The sequence below is a fragment of the Nematolebias whitei genome, chromosome 8 (assembly GCF_014905685.2).
Source record: "Nematolebias whitei isolate Nwh7 chromosome 8, NemWhi1, whole genome shotgun sequence".
Lineage (NCBI taxonomy): Eukaryota > Metazoa > Chordata > Actinopteri > Cyprinodontiformes > Rivulidae > Nematolebias > Nematolebias whitei.
In genome coordinates this window covers 17,690,786-17,710,276 of record NC_056505.1, presented here as the reverse complement: position 1 = coordinate 17,710,276, position 19,491 = coordinate 17,690,786, and the positions used below count along the sequence as shown (strand labels likewise).

The 19,491-nt window shown below is 37.3% G+C and overlaps 1 protein-coding gene across 1 annotated transcript in view; it reads left to right on the top strand.

Moving 5' to 3' along the window:
• Nucleotides 1-1,017: 1,017 nt before the first annotated feature.
• frmd3 (FERM domain containing 3) overlaps nt 1,018-19,491 on the top strand; it is a gene marked incomplete at its 5' end in the record, with an annotated part of 22,074 nt that continues 3,600 nt past the window's right edge. Inside the window, 8 exon segments of the mRNA XM_037681008.1 lie at nt 1,018-1,141; nt 1,891-1,978; nt 2,866-2,954; nt 3,308-3,371; nt 10,288-10,376; nt 11,898-11,972; nt 12,830-12,898; nt 13,059-13,160. Of these exon segments, the coding sequence (XP_037536936.1) occupies nt 1,018-1,141; nt 1,891-1,978; nt 2,866-2,954; nt 3,308-3,371; nt 10,288-10,376; nt 11,898-11,972; nt 12,830-12,898; nt 13,059-13,160 (700 nt within the window).

Here is a 19,491-nt window from a genome sequence, read left to right as displayed (position 1 = left end):
CCCCCCCCCCCCAGCCCCCCAAGGTCCACCCAGGGATTGAGGCCAAGACACCTCTCCATCTGGACCGACCGTCAGGCCCGCTGAGCTCCAGACCAGAGAGGGACAGAGCCCCGAGGGCCGCCAGAAGCTGCACCAGCAGCCTACACACCCGAGGGCCACCAGGACCCCCACAGACCGCAGTCAGCCCGCTACCAGATGGAGCCAAACCCCACCAGGACGACCCAGCCAAGAGCGCCCGCCCAACCGCCGACAGTGCCAGGAAGCACCGGGAGCGAGCCCCCACCACAGGAAAGGGGCCAGCCAGCCGGCCATACCCTCTCAGTGGTTGTTGTTGTTGTTTGCGATCCGGCCTCTGGTTCATGACACAAGGTCAAAGTTTCTTTATTGTCATTTTATGTCATATGAATTCAAGAGTAAAAATAATGGAAAATTTGTCTAACAATTGAAACTTTTGCTGTTGCATGGGATATTACCAAATGGAAGAACATATAAAATATTATGGAACAAACACAGAACCCTGTAGAACTCCACGACTTTGATAAGTGAAAAAAAATTGTTTGTTTTCAACAACAAATTGTGTCCTTGTGATATGATTTAAACCAGATTAAATTATTTTCTTTAATTTAAACAACTTGTTCAAGTCTCTGTTAAAGAATCTTTTGACTGATTGTATTGAACAAAGTCCTGATATTCAGCGGTACAATTACAGACACAAGTCATAAGTACTGTATGTTATTTGGATTTTTAATCCACTTTAGTTTTGTGTTAAATTAATGTCTAAATCTTGACTGAATCTCACGCAAACATTATTTCTATGCAAAGTCATAAAACAGACTATATATATATATATATATATATATATATATATATATATATATATATATATATATATATATATATATATATATGTGTGTGTATATATATAAAGTCTGTTTATATATATATACATGAAATTCCAGGAAATCTTGTTGTTTTCCGTTGCAGAGTTGATATAAACTTTAGTTTCTTTTCTTACAGCTGAGCTTGGAGACTACGATCCGGAGGAGCACCCATCAGACTATATCAGAGACTTTAAACTGTTCCCCAAACAATCCCTCAAACTGGAGAGGAAGATTATGGAAATACACAAGAATGAGCTCAGGTCAGAAAACGACATGAAGACTTTCGAATGACTGGTGGAGATGTTTGTTGTTCTTTGTTATCAGTTTGAAGACGACGACAGCAGATGCTCACTCCTGTGATCTGTGTTGGTAGAACAGGCTGTGATGCTCATTCTGCAGACAATTTAACTGTCTGTCATTTTAACTGGAGACAAAGAAAAGCGAGACACCCAGAATGATCGTACTTTAGATTGAGGGTTTGTCAAAAATTCAGTTTAAACTGAATTGAATAAAATGAGCAGAGGCATAAGCAGTAAATATTGAGTTTTTCAGTGCCTTGCCTTTAAAGTAGTTAAAAAAAAGGTTTAAAGAAAATTACTAAGTAATATAATGAATAAAACTTCTACTACTTTTGTGACAGATTAAGCTCTTGTTTTATAAGTTTACATTTTATAAATATATTTATGTAATTTACCATTTATATATCATTTAAATCCTCTCCACTGGCCCTATGTCTGTTGGGGTGTTTGCATATGTCTCCTGCGATCATTGACTTTGGGAGCCTTGCGACCGTCACACTTGCAAAGATTTGAGCACATCAATGGCAAATCCCTCACAAGTGGCCCCTGTCTCCTCTGACAGGATTTACAGGATACAGGTTCACGCTGAGCTGTGGAGGTGGTTTCCACAGCCAAGATGTTTTATGTTAGAAATCACATTTTAATTTTAAAAGCACTAATGATTTAATGAGTAGAAGATGCACCTTGAACATGACTTGCTTATCTTTTAGGGACCAGTGTGCAGCACTAGCAGAGCTGAACATGTTGCAAAGGGCATACACCCTGGAAACGTATGGAGTCGACCCACATCCATGCAAGGTGAATTAAACAGATGATCAACACTGACTGTGAGACTAATAAATATTATTGCTTGCTACAGAAAGGTTGTTGGCTGTTGGCAAAATTTCTTATGAAGCATGAATGTTATTTTCCAGGTTTGACCAAAACGGCTACTATCATAAAAGATCTTAGTCTAAAACTTTATCATAAAAGACAGCGGGCGATATGCATTTCTTCAAGAAATGCTTGGCTTTTAATTAATGATGTTTTTATAGTCAGTCACATCAACTGCCTTGTTTTCCACGTTTTAGCCAAATGATTGCTGTTGATATAAATTTGCATAAATTACGGGGATTTTAAGGCTTCATGTCATGTGTCCACCTTTTCTTCACTGTGGTTTTCTGTTGCACAGTAATAACTGTCACTGTGAATTAAGTATGAAAAATTCTTTGTCTTTGATCCACTCAGCAATAAAGTGTCTGAAATAATTAAAGCATCTCGTAACGGTCACAATGATCGTTTCTGTTATAATGAAAACTATGTTATGTTAAAACTCTTGTTTTTTTAGTTTTTTTTTAAATCCAAGACAACCTGACAGGTTAGGACAACTTGTGAACATAAAAGGTGCATTTATATTCAAATAAAGAGCTGCACTCCAGGAAAAATTCAGAATAAGTAACGATGTAATAATGACAGAAGCTTGTTGTGAATAGTTAATTTAGGCTCAAACATGAAATGAGTCCATTTATTCTGTATACATTAAAAGTTTACAACATCTAAATGTTAAATTTAGAAAAAATCCTGATTTTTTTATTATTTTTTTAACATTAGCATAAAGCCCCATTGACTTCCCATCTGTTGGCTTAACTAAATCACATAACACACACAATGTGTGTGTGTGTGTGTGTGTGTGTGTGTTTTTCCAGGATTTCACTGGTGCGACCGCCTTTCTGGGTTTCACAGCCACAGGTTTTGTGGTTTTCCAGGGAAACAAGAGGATTCACCTCCTCAAATGGTACAACTTTAAGTCTTAAGTATTAACCTGTCTTAACAAATGTACACTGTTTGTGTAATTTAATTTTGTTAAGATGATGCAGGAACATTTGGTGATGTTTTTATATGTCACACAATTTTATTGTACAGTAAACTGGAAGATCCAAGTAAAAATATAAATAAAACTTTGTGTTTGTGAGTTTATCACTTTATATCCTTTATTCACTGAATTACTGATACATGATAAATAAATTAAAAAAAAACTGTCAATAACTGTAATATATCATTTCATATACAGTTTGTCAAAACAAGTGTGGGTATATTGTATTCTGACTCATGACTGGGTTTTTCATTAATCCCCTGTGGTTTTTGCAGGGCTGATGTTAGCAAGCTGAAGTTTGAAGGGAAAACTTTTTATGTCATCGGGATCCAGAAAGAGGTGAATGTTTTGTCTCTGAAAGGCTAAAAATGACGCGCAGCATGCGACGTGTAATTCACATCATCGTGATGATAAATTGGGAAAACTTGCACAAGTCGTTTTCACCGTCATGTGGAATCAATAATCCCGACCTCCAACATTTGTACCCCTGCAGAAACTGTGATGTAGATTTAGACGCACAGCTATTTCTGTGTTTGTGAACTCAAACTGAACTTGTCGTCTGTCGTTCTGTCATCTTTCTTCCCCTCTGCCTCTCCCTCTTCTCCCTCTCCATCTGTGTAATGTCAGATAAATATGGGGTAAGAACACTATCAAAATAAATCTGTGTGTAAAAACAGAAATGTGTGCACAATTTAACAAAGTTAAATCACATACACAACGTGTACTGTAAATTTTCTTTATCTTATTTATATACGTAATTTTTTTTGTAGCTTCTTCTCAGGCATGTGACTTTATTGGCTTCTTAGGTCCAGTTAGTGGATATCCGAAACACGGCACACATGGTGTAAACACAAGGTTGAGTTCTCCAGGGTCTGTCAGGCCAGGACAGTATAAGACAGTCTGTTGAGGGACAGACAGCCCAAACAGAGACAGCTCCACCATCAGGACAACTAGGAAGGTGTCCTCAGTGCAGTGTCTCCAGTCAGTGCATCAAGAAATGGCTCAGTATGTTTAGTCACCGTCTGTGTAACTATTATTAGATGTGGATCGTTTTGTATTCCTCATTTTCTTCAATTCTTGTAGGCGTCCGATATTGTCTAAAGTAATTTTTCCTGTCATTTAATTACATTTGTAGGCTTTTTTGCAGAGAGGCAAAGGGCAAAAGACGCTTTGCACCATATGCAAGACCACAAAAGTGTTTTCTAGTTTTTTGTTTTTTTTCTCCTTAATATACGACATTCAAAAACACCCAAAGGAGATGAACTCCAGTTTATACTGGCTGGTTTTAGGGAACCATTCTCTCACAGTAACAGAGCTTCACACATTCAGAGGTAATCCTTTTAAAGTTTGAGTTAATTGAACTTAACAAGAACACAAGGTTCAGCCTGAGAAAGGGTGGCATGAATCTTTCCTTGAAGGATTAAAATACACCACATTACGTCAATATCAAGAACAGTTAATACAGATGTCTTAATAAACACATCCTGATTTATAACGTACTGAAAATAGTCCAAATCTAAATGTGCCTGATCTAGAACTTCCTTAATTTTTGACAAAAGATTTCCATTGCATGTCTCGGCAGTTATTCCTGCAAACATCAGACTATTTATATATAGTGCACATTAAAATACTTGTTATTCATTCAGCTTTGTACAAGTATGAATAAAACATGTTGGCTTTTTAAAGATATGGCATGAACAAAGTAGAAAAGTGCAGCAACGACCTTGAAATTACTAAAAATACAAAAACACATGAGATTTTCACTGGGCAATGGCAATCAGGAAATAAACACTCATGACATAACTGTGAAAACTACAGCTTGTTTATTTATGGCTTTATGTGGCTGAGCAAATATCTGTTAGAAACTATAAATAGATGAGGTGGATGATAGCTTCTGTCATTAATTAAATAAAGTTACATAGCATGCAAAGCTGCATAAAAAATTAGTTTCTATTATCCTATATTTTGTAATTAATATATAAAAAATAAGATGAACTAATAACATTTAATTGTTTAACATTACTTGACTTTGTTTCGTTGTTTCTTGGTCTGTCATATTGGCGCTATTAAGATGAAATGGAGAAATCATTTAGAACGCATGTGCAACACATATCGATGTGTTCTGTGCTCCATTAACCAGCCTGTGACCCAGCCACGTATCACAGTTGTAAATTTGTATTCTCGTAGAAAAACATTATATTCACAGTCATTCTTTGTGTTCAAAAAGAGTAAACCACAACTGTAAACTTGAGCTTTGGGTTTTGAAGTTCGTGAAGTTGTAACTTTTAAAACTGTATTTTTATAAAGAAAATACGGTGGCACGGTGATGCAGTTGATGGAGCTGCCACCTCTTAGGGAGAAGGTCGCCAGATCAAATCCTGGCCAGGGGAACAATCTGGGTGGAGTTTGCATGTTCTCTTCATGCATGAGTGGGTTTTCACCAGGAACTCCAGTTTCCTCCCACAGTAACACTTTACAATAAGGTACACAAAATTTGATGAACTATTATGGAACGCCTCAGAAACAAACCAGGAGCTAATGGGTAGTTAACCAGTACTTACCAGGGAACACACAGTCAAGCCTTATCAGGGGACTACTGGTTAGTTACCTTGTAAATGAAGAGGAGCAAATCAAGAACTATGGGCCTCACTGGTGCAGGGTTTATTCAGAACCCAAATGGATAATTTCTCCTCTGTTTCTGTGGTAACAGACCAGTAGTCCCCTAATAAAGCGTGGCTGTGTGTTCTCCAGAAAGTACTGGTTAACTACCCATTAGCTCCTGATTAGTTCCTCTTTGTTTCCCAGGTAACTAACCAGTAGTCCCTTAATCAGGCTTGGCTGTGTGCTCCCCAGTAAGTACTGATTAACTACCTATTAGCTCCTGGTTTGTTCCTGATTCGTTCCTGAGGCGTTCCCTACTAGTTAATTAAATTTTGTGTACCTTATTTTAAGTCCACCGCGGGTAAAGATAATGGATGGAGGGATAAAGACAATATACAATACATGTTGTGTATGTGATTTAACTTTTTTAAATGTTTACAAATTCTAGTTATGCACAACTGTTGACTAATATTCACACATTTGTCTTTACATGCACGTTTATTTTGATTGTGTTCCTACCCCATAGATAAACTGTGCTGTTTGTAATCCTGTCCACCATCACACACAACCTATATGTGTGTCGCTGTTTCAGATCTCCTTAACAGGCAGGATTCACTGTAACAGGATGGTGGGTGTGTTACAACTACTTTCCTCTCTCACATTTGTGTTTGACTGTCCATCACAGAGATTTATAACCTCATAAGTTGATCTCACTGCAGCAGATGTCGTACATGTTAGAACACATGCTTCATCTTGGTTTAAATCCTCCAGAGGGGCTGTGGTAGATACTGAGAGCCTTGAGAATACTTGCATTTTGCAAATAGTTTGCGAATTGTAATGAAGCTTTCTCTTTAAAAGGGATGGTTCAGATGTGTGCAGTGGGGTTATGTGGAAAGGTTATGAGTAAGCATAATCTTACCTGTTGTAAATAGCTTTTTGAACAACCTCATTTTGAAGAAGCCGAGTTCAATTCTGATCAGAATGATGACCTCAAGGATTTCTGCCATCTTAAACAACTTCAATCTCTGTGAATTTCAGCTTGTAAATCTTTACATTATTGTGAATTTTACATTAGTCTTACAGAAATATGACATTCCTGCAGGAAGTGTTTTGGGCCGCATATGAAGTGCTAGCTGCTGCTGCTATATGTTCTTGCTAAATAGATGTGTGGTTTTATAAGTTGTGTAATCCTAACCTCAATGAGTCAACTAGACCTAAACTATTCAGAGATGAAGACCAGTTCTTTGCCTTTATCAGTGAGAAAAGCAATAAATGTTGGCACTCTTTAATTCCTAGTTATTGTTTTGTGCCAATGTTTTGACCATAGCTGATAGCAAAGATATTCAAGTCATCAAAGCATAGCTACACAGCAGTAAGCACTATTTCTTGAAATGTATCAACCATGTTATGGTTTATGATGGTCCTGTATTCTTTGTCAAGATTGTCTTTGTGTTGTTATAAACATTTTTATTTGCAGTTTTGTAGTTAATGCCTCTGAATTAATACTTGACTCTTGAGAAGGTCGAGTTTCTGCATTAGTGGTTTATATTTGCACATATGACACAAACCATTGGCATTAATAAAGATGGGAGAAGCGTAGTCTTACCTTGCTCACAAATGAAGCTAAACCCTCCCAACCTGCTAACAGGCTGTGCGTGTCAGTCACAATGCAGCATTCCACTTCTGCTACCTCAAATGACTAATTACTTTGTACATCTAAATATATGGGAGGAAGCTATTAAATAACAAAAATTAGCACCTGGAATAAATTATTTGAAATTTTCATTAATTAAACCTTTATTTATACAGGTTAATCCCAATGAGCCTCAAGGACTCATTTACAAGAGAGACCTGATTTTAACGAAGAACGATGACAACAATGGAAAACAACGACAACAATAGACAATCATAAAAGATGCGTAAAATTGAGATTTTTTTTAACAAGTGAAAATAAAATGGTAATGAAAAAGAAAAGCTGCAAAAATAAACCGCTAGGTTGTAAGGCGGTGTAGAAATGTTGTTCTTGTTGCATTTTATTTATTGTCAGAAAGATGTTCCGTTTGTTTACATGGAAGAATGCGAGTTCAAAATTATACTGCATCCAGCAACTAGACGGCTCTCATTCAGAGCGCTTCAACTTCTGGCTCCCAGTTTTGTGTCCAGCTTTAATAAATCTCCATGATGCATATGAGTGCAGATGTGAGCTGGCAGAAGACATTTAAAAATCTAGACAAGCATGGCAGCATGTCTTCATCCAGCAGTGAAGTGTATTTGTAAAATTTGAAATACAACATCTAAAACACAGCTATATTGAACAAAAAGCCTCCAGGCATTGTAAACACATGAGCAATATCTAAAAACCTGAAGGACGCACTGGAGCACAGTAAATTTAACAAAATAGTCCTCACCACTATACATAACTTTTCTATAATGACATTTTTTGTGGACTTACAAAACAACATTAACCAAAAATGCAGTTACATTCATGATATTGTTATTTTTAGACAACATCGATCCACGTTAATCTCGCTCAGACTAGTTGTTAGCGTGTTAATCTGGTCAGAATTAAACAGAGCTCAATCTAATGACTATTTCTAACTTTCCCACAGAACTCCACTTCAATAGATCTGAACTGTCATTTCAGTCTGCCAGTCAGCTGACTGGTTTCATAACTTCTCTTCATTACAGCTTCATGATGCTCTTCCATCCTGCTTAGCATGTCAGTTTGCATCTGTTTGTTTGGCTACTCATGAAGGGCTTGACATGTAGTTTTATCTTTGTGTTTCTGTCTCTTCTCTCTGTGTTTAAACATAGTCTTCCCAGGTGAGTAAATATAAGTAATAATAGTGGCACAAATTATAATTTAATCCTCACTTTGACACCCCCCCTCGCAGTCCTACTCTGTTAATGATTGGATAAATCTTTTGTTTGCTTCCTTTGTGTTTGTGTTATTGTTTATTTCTGTTTTTGTTGTTTTGTCATGCATTTTCACTCGTATTTTTAATGATTCATTTACATTTATATATATATATATATATATATATATATATATATATATATATATATATACTGTATGTATATGCTATTTTAATCTAACTTACTTTCAAAGTATTATTAAACTGTGAATTATGTAATGTTGTAATGTGTAGTCTGTGTAACCTGTAATGGTTCATGTAAAGCATTGTTTAAAAGTTTTAATGTCCTTTTTTAATCTTTATGTATGTGTGTGTGTTTATTGTTTATTGATGTCTGTTTAGCATTAATCATCATGAAACTGATCACAATTTTCATTCTGCTCTCATTTGTGTTTTCGTTCCCACTTTGGGCTGATGACAACTTTAATTGCTTTAAAATACTTTTTTTTATATAGAAAACCTTTTCCCCTTGATTATATTTACTATATGTAATTTTTCACTGAATGTATGTTGCCAGCTGGTGCTCAGAATTTAAAGTTTTACTATTATTTACTCTCAGAAAGAGAAATATGCTGCCCAAAAGAAAATAATAGAAACATGAAAACAGCATCTTTATTTGTTCAGATGAAGAAAGTCCAGATTACATCAAAAGCTGACCTTTTTACTTCTTGCAATGTAATTCAGAACTATATTTGATCCTTCAAACACTAAAAATATATTTTATTTCTGTATCTAAATACAAAATATTCAGTTTATGTCTAGTAGACACAATTTTTCAAAGTTTACGAGTTGTTAGTTGTTCATAAGAGTCATGCTGTGAAAGGGCTTTTGCATGTCCGCCAAAGTGGGACGATAGTCAATTTGTCAATATTTCAAAAACATGCAGTTCTGGCACTTACACATACTGTACACACACACACACACATGCTGCAGTGCATGTGTGTATTTCACAACGAAAGCCATGTATTACCTGACGTATGATAACGAGGGAGCTGTGCATCATAGTGACCAATAAACAACAACAAAAAATAACAAAAAGCATAATTATTACAAGGTTGAGTCAGGTCTTCTGGATGGATTCTTCTTTGTTGAAACATTTCACACTTTATCCAAAACTTCTTCAGTCTGAGGAGCTGCAACAAACTGTCTTTGCAGCTCCTCAGACTGAAGAAGTCTTTTGGATAAAAGACAAAACATTTCAATATTTCAATGTTTCCATCCAGAAGACCTGACTCAACCTTGTAAGATTTATCTACCTAGATTATTGAGCATGCATCAAGACCAAATAATTTTAATTTTTACATTAAAGTTGTTTGCACTGTTCTGGACCTTTAGAGCTGTGACGTAGGCTTCATATTGCGTTGCAGTAACTCACTCCCATGTTATCGATTTCACTGTTTCCTCTCTGCTTCTGTCTTGCTCTCCAACCTCGCCTCTGAGCCAAATTGATCTGGTATCTCATGTTACCAGACACACAGGACTGAAAATTACACGTCTACTGGAATAAATCCCTCCTCCTTGTCCATAAGGACCCATTGTCTGTGAGCTACAAGCCCTTTTACAGCCGAATGTCGTGCCAGAGCACTATATCTGTCTTATATCGTGCTAAGCTTACAGCTTTTGGCCTGTGGGTCAGCATTTTGTGCAGCTCCCTCACATTATGTTCAGCACTTCTGTTGATTCACGCATCCTTTGGTAATCATTCGCTGCCGTTTCTTTCTCTGTCCTTTTCTGTGCAGAAAAAACTGGTGTTGACATTTCACACCTCGACCCCCGCAGCGTGTAAGCACCTATGGAAGTGTGGGGTGGAGAATCAGGCCTTTTACAAGTGCGTCTGTCACAGAAACACATTTTTATTGACTGAGCTTGTCTTGGTGTGAGTTGAGGCTGTAAATATTGTTTCAATCAAAAATGTTGCACCCAGAAAATTGATCTGAAATCACATCTGAGGCTACATTCACTCTGCAGGTCACATTATAATTTAAAGGCTGCCGCCATCACACTTCAGTTTGAAATTGAAAATGTCCTTAAGTGTGAATGTAACCTGTGTAAATTAGGTTTAAGTGTCACTGAAATTAAGGTATCGTACAATTAAATGCAATACTATATAATAAAATACAATCAGATGTGATGCAATTTGATGAAATTATTATATACATGACACTGCAATAAAATGGGATATAATACTACACAATACAATACAGTATTTGAGACAGTGCAAAATGTATTTTGTTATTGTCCTCTTATGAACTTTAGTTTTAGACTTTACTCACGGTTTTGAACATCCTTAAATAACTAAAGTTTGCTCCAGTTTAAAATCCACTTTTATTTGCAGCAGAATCTCTTTGTTTCTTCTTGTTTCTCTGACACTTTGTGGCCTTAAAGATCAAGAACACAAAGCTGAGACAAAGGTTCAGAGTTTTACTCTGCTGAGCGTTTGAAAACAAACTCGGATAAAATAAATGAAAAATCTGATTAAGGCATAGTATTTTCTGGGTTTTTTTTATTTTTTTTTTATGATTTTTTGAAGTTTACTGCAGAAAGCTACAACCTTTTTGCTCAAAAGAACAACACAGGATATGTTAATAAACCTTGAAAAGGCATAAAGTGTACGAGTCAAGCTTGACGAGATGAAATTTTCTCAAGGTTTAATACAAGACATTTCTGTTTGTGATCGATACCTTCATGGCATCTTCCGCCTCCACACCGTCAGTCTCTCTGAATGTCTACCTTTGCCTCTAAACTAAATTTATTTTTGTTCAAACATGCATATGGTTATTACTGGATTTTTTTCCCTTGCTTTAATTAATTAATTTGTATCAAAATAAATAAATTTAACACAAATCTTGCAGCTTTTGACCAGTTTGACCCACCTCTATAATCGTGTAGCTGACTTCGTGCGTCTCTGACAGGAAGACAGACAAACGAGGAAATGTCAGCTTAGATGTCAGACAAGCATCAGAGCTGCAAAATCAAATGAGAGGAAATTGAGTTTACAAATGGAGGATTGCGATCATGATGAAGAACAGAGTGCGTGTCTGTGCTGTGGCACCATCTCTGCTGCTCTGGAGTCTGGTTTCATGCGATAAAGCAACAGAATGAAGCACGAGGGTTTGACGTTCAGCTTCACCTTTAAAAATGATTCTTCTCAAAGCACCTTCTTTTTACTGCAAAGACCATTGATGCTTTTATGAAACCTCTAAAGTTTATTGATAGATGGGTCTGTGAGCGGCAACTAAATATTGCTGTATTCAGAATTACAGTATGTGATGCAGTGTATAATACAGAAGTTATGTAACAGTGCTGTCCTTTGCATGCCATTCTTTTAGTCTCTTTCTCTCTCTGACAGGTGTGCAAAGTCAAGTCAGATAAAAACTGTTTCGAGCAGTAACCTTTTCTTCAAAGGCAGCAGGTTCAGATACAGGTGAGACAGAAGCTCATGTTCTTTGTTGGTGTATTTTTAGAGAGCAGTGTGAAACTGTAATATGTGTAAAGTTTGGTAAAATGTATAAACAATGCACGTGAAAGACAGAACAGAGCGAAACTGAATTTTGCACAGAAATTCAAAAAGGCTCATTGCAATGTTGCAAATGCTGCATCTCAAACCCCTAATTTTCTGAACTCATCATCACAGGAAAGTCTTTTTCTGCAACCAGATTAGTCACAGTTCCTCCCTCAGACTGAGCTCTTTACCAGCCGTACATTTTACTCAGCTCCATATCATCAACTTCCCAAAACCGCCTGGCTTTGATGCTTATCGATGACTAATAGAGGATTTTGCTCTGAAATTTGTGAGCTTTAAATACCACAAACTGAGGCAAAACATGTCCTTAGTTCAGCTGACTCCAGTAATTTTCTCTCACATTTACTGATCTACGATCTTTGAATGTGACACACAGTTCACCCTGTAATTTACAACCTAACCACCAATTTCAACAACAATAGACTAATGGGTAGGAAGATGGCTCTGAAATACTCTTCATTTTTACCCTTCAGAGTAGTGGAACTAAAGAAAACAATTATCAGATAACTCAATAATTATGAAAAAGGTTAATATACTGTAACTTGTTAAAAAAAATCAAAATGGTTTTAAATCATACAAAGACAAAGACAAAAGATTAACAACTAAGAGCGTTAACTTGCATTTCTCGCTGACTGTTTTCTTTAGGGTGTTTATTAGATTTTTCTAATATTTAAGGTTTTGTCAGATTTTTCAAGAACTGAATTATAAGTACTGTAAAGCAGTTTTTCATGCAGAAAATATGTTTCTCCTCCCATTAGTGGAAGAGTAGCCAAAGAAGTGATAGAGGCCAGCTCCAAGATCCAGAGAGAGCCCCCAGAGGTCCACAGGTGAGGCTGCTTAGTTAAACAAACATATGTTTTTATAGAATTACTGAACTTCCTACTTCAGGTATTACCTGATTTCCTGATATTATAAAGATCAAAATGGGCTACAACCGCTCTTTAGAAGAGCATAAGCTTACTGGGTGGGTTTGTTTGTTTCTTTCAGGGCCCAGTTTGGTCAGAGTCGAAGTTTTAACTCTTTGAGCCACAAAAATCTCATCATGAACATGGAGCCTCTGGTACCTGCTCTTCCCTCCACCAACGAATACGAAGAGGTGGTGGACAGCGGTAAGACAACACGGCTCTGTCCGGTCGTACACACTGCAGCCACACGCTCCTGCCCTCCGGTGCAGGGCTCTGGAAAGTCACATTGGGTCTCCCTTGTGTATGAGCTGCTCATGTGCAACGCTCGGAGTTAATTGAGCAGCTGATGCTTCCTTCCCTCCATCAGCCTCGTCTCCCTGGAGACGCCAATTGCAACACGCTAAAAATACCCCTCATGATCCTCCCTGAGGTTCCCACCATGCCTCTGAGTGTCTGTGTTTGACTTTGCGTGTGTTTTTTTTACAGTCATGTACTCTTTGACATTAAAGAAGCAGTCACATGTTCAACATCTGCTGCTGTGTCATTGAGGAAAACTCAAAGTTCTGCATTTGGCTCTCTGTTTACGACTTTATAAACATCTGTTTGTGTTCTAATGATTTTGTTTGTTCAGTTGTACATCACTGATTGTTCATATAAATATAACGTATATATGCTGATCGCATCATTAGGTGAAAGTAAAATAAGTACAAATTCAAAGTAAGGGTTTGTGTTTCCAACACTAGGCTGATAAAATCAATCAAGAACAAATAAATTGTATTTATTTTGTTTACTACAGACAACCAATCCATAACACTTTATTTTATAAAGCATTTTTTAAACAACCTTATTAAATGTTCCTAATTCATGAGAAAATGATCAGAAATGCACATTTTAGAGCAAATGTATTCAGTTTGTTATTTTGTTTGATATTTATGTGATAGACTCATTATGAACTAACATTTCATGTCATTTTTATGTTTAGATTTTATACCCGAAGTCTAATATTGTTTCTTCCTATTAACCTGATTTACTGTGCAAAAATCTACACGTTTGTCACAGTAAAATACAAGAGAGTGGTGGAGGAGAAGGTGAAGGTGCATAAAGAACATTTGGAGGAATTCACACCACGAGCTCATCGTGAAGTCAGGATGGAAAGAAAGCAAATTCAAAACAAATTAAAGTCCATTACATTAAACTAAGTAAATTAAAGTCAAGTTACAGAGAATTAATTTTGAATATATGACTCAAGAGACAACATTTCAGAAGTGTTTGTAAAGGAAGGAGGCAGTGATTCAATTAAACACAACTAATATGAAGGTGCAGAACCTACTCATGTGTAAACCATTTCCAAAAACTGCCCTCAGCCTGTTGATGCATTGGATCATGAGGAGTAAAAGACAGCAGCAGAGATGTCCATCACAGATTATTGTTTACTGTCTGTCAGATGTTCAGTCCTTTATTTACCACGTATTCACAGTTTGCTCAACAAGTAGCATGCAGAAGAATCATTTCAAACTTAATCTCCTCTTGAACCACGCCGACAACAAAGACAGCAAGAGTTTAACTAGAACGTTAAAAACACTGAGGTAAAATAAACTAGAAAGAATGTGTATTTCCCATGAGTGTGAATGCTAATTGCTGAATTATTTTGCTGAATGCTGCTGAAGAAACTAAAAAAACATCTCTAAAGTTTTAATCGCTGAACTGCCACTGCTTGTTTAATTAAAGAGATTAAAATGTAGCCAAATACAGTTGAACGATTTGCTGAAATGCTAACAAAAAGCAGAAAATGCTAGCTAAGTGTCACATAGACTATAGAAAAACAAGTGCAAATAGCAGGGAAAGGCAAGAAAAAAAATAGCTGAAATTAACAGAAAGAAGCCGAAGGGAGCATAAAAACTAGAAATTAGCAGAGAGAAGTTGAAAAAAAATAAACAGCTGTAAAGCTGCTGAAAAGCTGCATCAGAACCATTCTTGAACAGTGAGAAGCAGGACGGGTGATTTTCGCCTAAAAAAGCAAAACAGAAGCTGTAAAAGGTGAAGAGTTAAACATGAGTTAAAAACACTCCCAGAAACTCGCACAGTCACTCAGATGTTGCTGAGCTGAACATTTTCTATTCTCTCACTACAGAAATGAAGCAGGACGGGAGAGAAACAACAAAAACTTCACAATACATAAACTTTGATTTTACAAGAACGCAACCTGAATCATTTGGTGGTAGTTGAATGTTATGAAACGTTTAAACGTTGAATGAACTTTCTAGGTGGAATGCTTCACAGCACTAAGTTTGGACGCTTCAGTTTTTGATATTTCTCCAGTAACGAACCACTCAGCGATCATTGCTCTGCTGGGTTCTGACCTTAACGTTCCCTCTTTGACAAACATTGTTCCCCTCATCTCAGTTTATGTTCCCCTTTATTTCATTGCCTTCTCTTTTTTATCTCTATTTTTATTATTTTCATATAATTTTTATTTTATGTAACTATTTATATATATATATATTATTAACATGTATAAATAAAGGACAAATTAATTAATTAATCTACTCACATCTGCCTGCATCTGTAACAGCTGTGGGTACTGAGGACACAAAGTGCAGACAAACAGGTGAAACTCTAAAGATGATTTAATGAAGTGACCCAAAAACTAAATGGACAGGAGAATCAAAACACCAGGGCTGAAAGGGAGGAGTGTTTGTGTACAAGGAGCTTATAGTGAGAACAGGTGAGATGATTACAGATGGCTGACAGGTGTGTGTGTGTGTGTGTGTGAGAGAGAGAGACAAGGTAGAATAACTTGTTTGAGAACAACGACACAAAACTGAAAACAGCTTGACAGAAACAAACAAAATTTACAGCCCAAAATAAAACTTCACATCTGTGACAGAATTCTGATTTTTTTCATTATTTTATAAACATGCTGTGAATTCATTTTTACAAGACTTCTTGTTTTTTTTTTTATGCTGTGACAGAAATTACATCCATATTTTCACTTTATTGGCTTTTCCTTCTTTATTTATTTTTTTATCTTTCTGTGTTTGTCCTTATCTCCACTCAGCACAATCTAATTATCTCCTCCATAGCTCAGGGTCAAAGATCCATCTTGGGAAGAAGTGGGTCTTAAACCAAGAGATTATTGACAAAATGCAGGAGGAGTACTGACTTTAAATTTAATTTAACAAATACTACTAATAAAATCAAACTTTATTCTTTCTATATTTTGTGACGCTCTGTTCTAAACATCTTAGGGCACTCGACTTGGAACCAGAAAGTCACAAGTTCAACTCTCTGCCATGCCCACTTGCTGTGGTGTCCTTGAGCAAGACACCCAATCCCCGAGTGCCCATAGTTGCCCACTGCTCCACCTGGGTGTATCTCACATGTGATGGGTTAAATGAGAGAACTAATTTCATCATTGTATGAGGATATGACAACACATAGAACTTTATTCTTAATTAATTATTTAATGTTTTAATTGGTAATTATTCAAGGGGGGAAAACATTTTTAAAGAATGGTGAGACATAAACTAAATTGGAATACAAAGTCAATGAAACTCTGATTTAAGGAACTTGTTTTCTTTCACTTATGTTTTCTAGTTGAGTATTTTTAAAATCCCACAGACAAAAGACAAACTGGTTCATTTCCTGCATGCCTGCATCTTTAAACTGTAAAGTGAGGACTGGTTCAAGAAGCTGCTGCTAGGACTTCAGGATAAAGTGTCCTCAAGATGATCCAGAATCACCATCTATATTCAGAGCTCTAATCTCAACCATTAGAAGAAGAAACAGGAAGCTGACTCAAGATCAGTCCTGACCTTGTGCTGTTGGGACAACATGCCCCCTTCTTATGCACAAAACCCCCCACACACTTTTCAAGTCTGAGAGCTACAGATGCTTCATTTGGCTATATTTGTGTATTTGTACCTCACTTTGTAGACCTCATTTCATGCCGACATCACAGCCTCGGGTCGTGGATGTGATGTCTCTTCTCATTAATCAGGGGCTCAGGCGGTGGACTTTAGTGAATAATGCTTGTTTGGTCCGTAACTGTTTTTACAGATCAAAGTGTATCTTGGGAGGAAAGAGAGATAAAAACAGACATGTGTGAAAGGAAAGAAAATGATCCCCATCCCACTGTGGGTCAGGCCTGCCCTTCTGTAATCACACTTAGATTAGCTGCCCCTCCACACCAAGGACCACCTGGTTATATATAGAAACTGCAGCTTTGGGCCTGATCCTCCTCTAATGCCCCCTCCACCCTTGGTTAATATCACCGAGGGCATGTGTATCAGTCAGGGCATGCGTCTGCTTAAAGTCTAGTGGCGTCTACTTTTGTGCACATGTTTGGGTGTGTGCAGCAGTCAGGGTGTTGGGGTCTCTGCAGACAGCTAGGCCCAAGCTGATCGTCAGACTGAACATGGAGCTCACTGAGCACAGATATAGCAGTGATGATGGAGGTGATCTCATGAAGAGTAGTTTGGAGTTTTGTGTAAGAGATCATCCAACCATGAGCACTAATGAAAGTAAAACCCAGAGCAGGACAGAAGGACTGGACATGACGCCACAGAGAGAGGGGATGGAGGAGGGCCAGGCCGGGCCTCTTGAAGTATTCCACCCAGAGGAGGCTGCAGAAGAGCGAGCATCATCTTCATCATCATCATCAGTAGTGGTGGCTGAAGCTTTAACATGTCAGGTCAAGATCACAACACGGCGGAGCCTCCATTTGCGCATTGCCAACCACACGGCACGAGACATTTATGTGAGACTGGTGGGACACGGGCAGCGCATAGCTGGAATCACGGCTGGACATCAGAGAAGCACGCTGGAACAGAGTAAGATGAGGTCAAAGGGCAGAAATACTTTGATATGCAGACTTTTTACATTTAGCTAAACTGACAGAAAGTTTCCTCCAGCTGTTGGTTCAGTGAAGCGCACAGATCTCATGGGCTCTGAAGTCTCCTGATCTGATGAGGTCTGGTGTAAATCATAAATGTAACATCATGTGATTCATGTTCTTCTCTATTTGTGTGTGTTTGCATGCATGTAATCAACTAAAACTAAACCTGTAAAGCAGCAAGTGAATGAGCTACAAAGCCTTTATGCATGCAGTGGAGCAGAAATATATGAGCAGATGATGACTGTGGTGAAAGTGCAGGACGAACAATTCAGAAAAAAAACACTTTGAGATGTGGTGGCTGTGGGAGCGTACATGGGAGGACTTTAAAACAAGAATTTAACAAGATTAACACTTAAAAACAATTATTTGTTGCTCAAAATTATAGCAAAAGTGTGTCTCAGTTGAACTTTTCCTTAATAGATTCACTTTAATGGTCAAATCAGCTGCATTTCTCCTGGGCGGCGCTGCAAAATGCAGCTGATTTGACGTTTGCTCCAGGAGTTCAGGAGCAAGTTCAAGGTGGCTTTGTATGGCAAGCCAGGTGTCTCATTAATAGCTACTTTTAACTATTAATGAGACACTTGGCTTGCCATATACCCGAGGGCCCTCTAGCGGCTGAAAATGATAGTATTCAATATTTTCCATGTCAGAACGAATGAAATCATCAGATCTCAGCCAAAAATTGGATTATACATATGGGAAAAACATAAGTAAGTCGCCTCGCCGTATAAGTCGCAGGGCATGCAATTCATGCAAAAAGTTGCGACTTATATGGCAAAATTACGGTAATTATGATAGAAAACAGTAAATGTATGAGTTAAGTTTAAAAGCATTATACAAGTGTTTTTTTTTACTATGAATAGATCCATTTTGTTAACATAATCTTGATTATTTTGTTTATACAGGTACATGTATGATTTACCAGAGTGAGTAGCTGCACTTCCTGCATTCTGTTATAAATCTCGCCTCTTACTGAAGTGCCGTTGAGCCTGAAAATAAATAGTGATAACACATTTGATGCTGCTCTTTCACTGCAGCCATGAACTCGAGCAAAATAACTTAATTTAAATAATCCACACCTCAGGTTATAGGGCCAAGCAGGCAGATTCTAATAATATTGGAGCAAACGTGAAAAACTTAGCAGAACACACATCAGGTAACTTTTCTAAATCAGACTTTCTTTTGAAGCACATAAAGATAATTTAAATAACGCAGAAGCACAGTGACGGAGTATTCATGTACACGTGTTCACGTGTGCAGATAAATATATACTTGGGGTGTTTCAGTGAAGTTACAAAGATGAATAAGCCTGTCGACACATTTGTAACTGGGGGAAATGCTTCACTGTGTATCCATGTGTGCGCGTGTGTTTTTGTGGGTGAGAGTTTGTGTGCAGAGGCCACAGAGGAATCTTGCACCTTGTCGAGTCGTTCTTCTCGTCTGTTGAACAGCTTTCATCTGAGCATCGGGGACAGAAAACAGGCAGGATTAGTAACAGGAGCAGCAGACCGACTTGTGTCTTTATTTAAAAGTCAGGTCCCAGAATTTCTGGCTTCTCACTTGGTTAAACAATATATATATATATATATATATATATATATATATATATATATATATA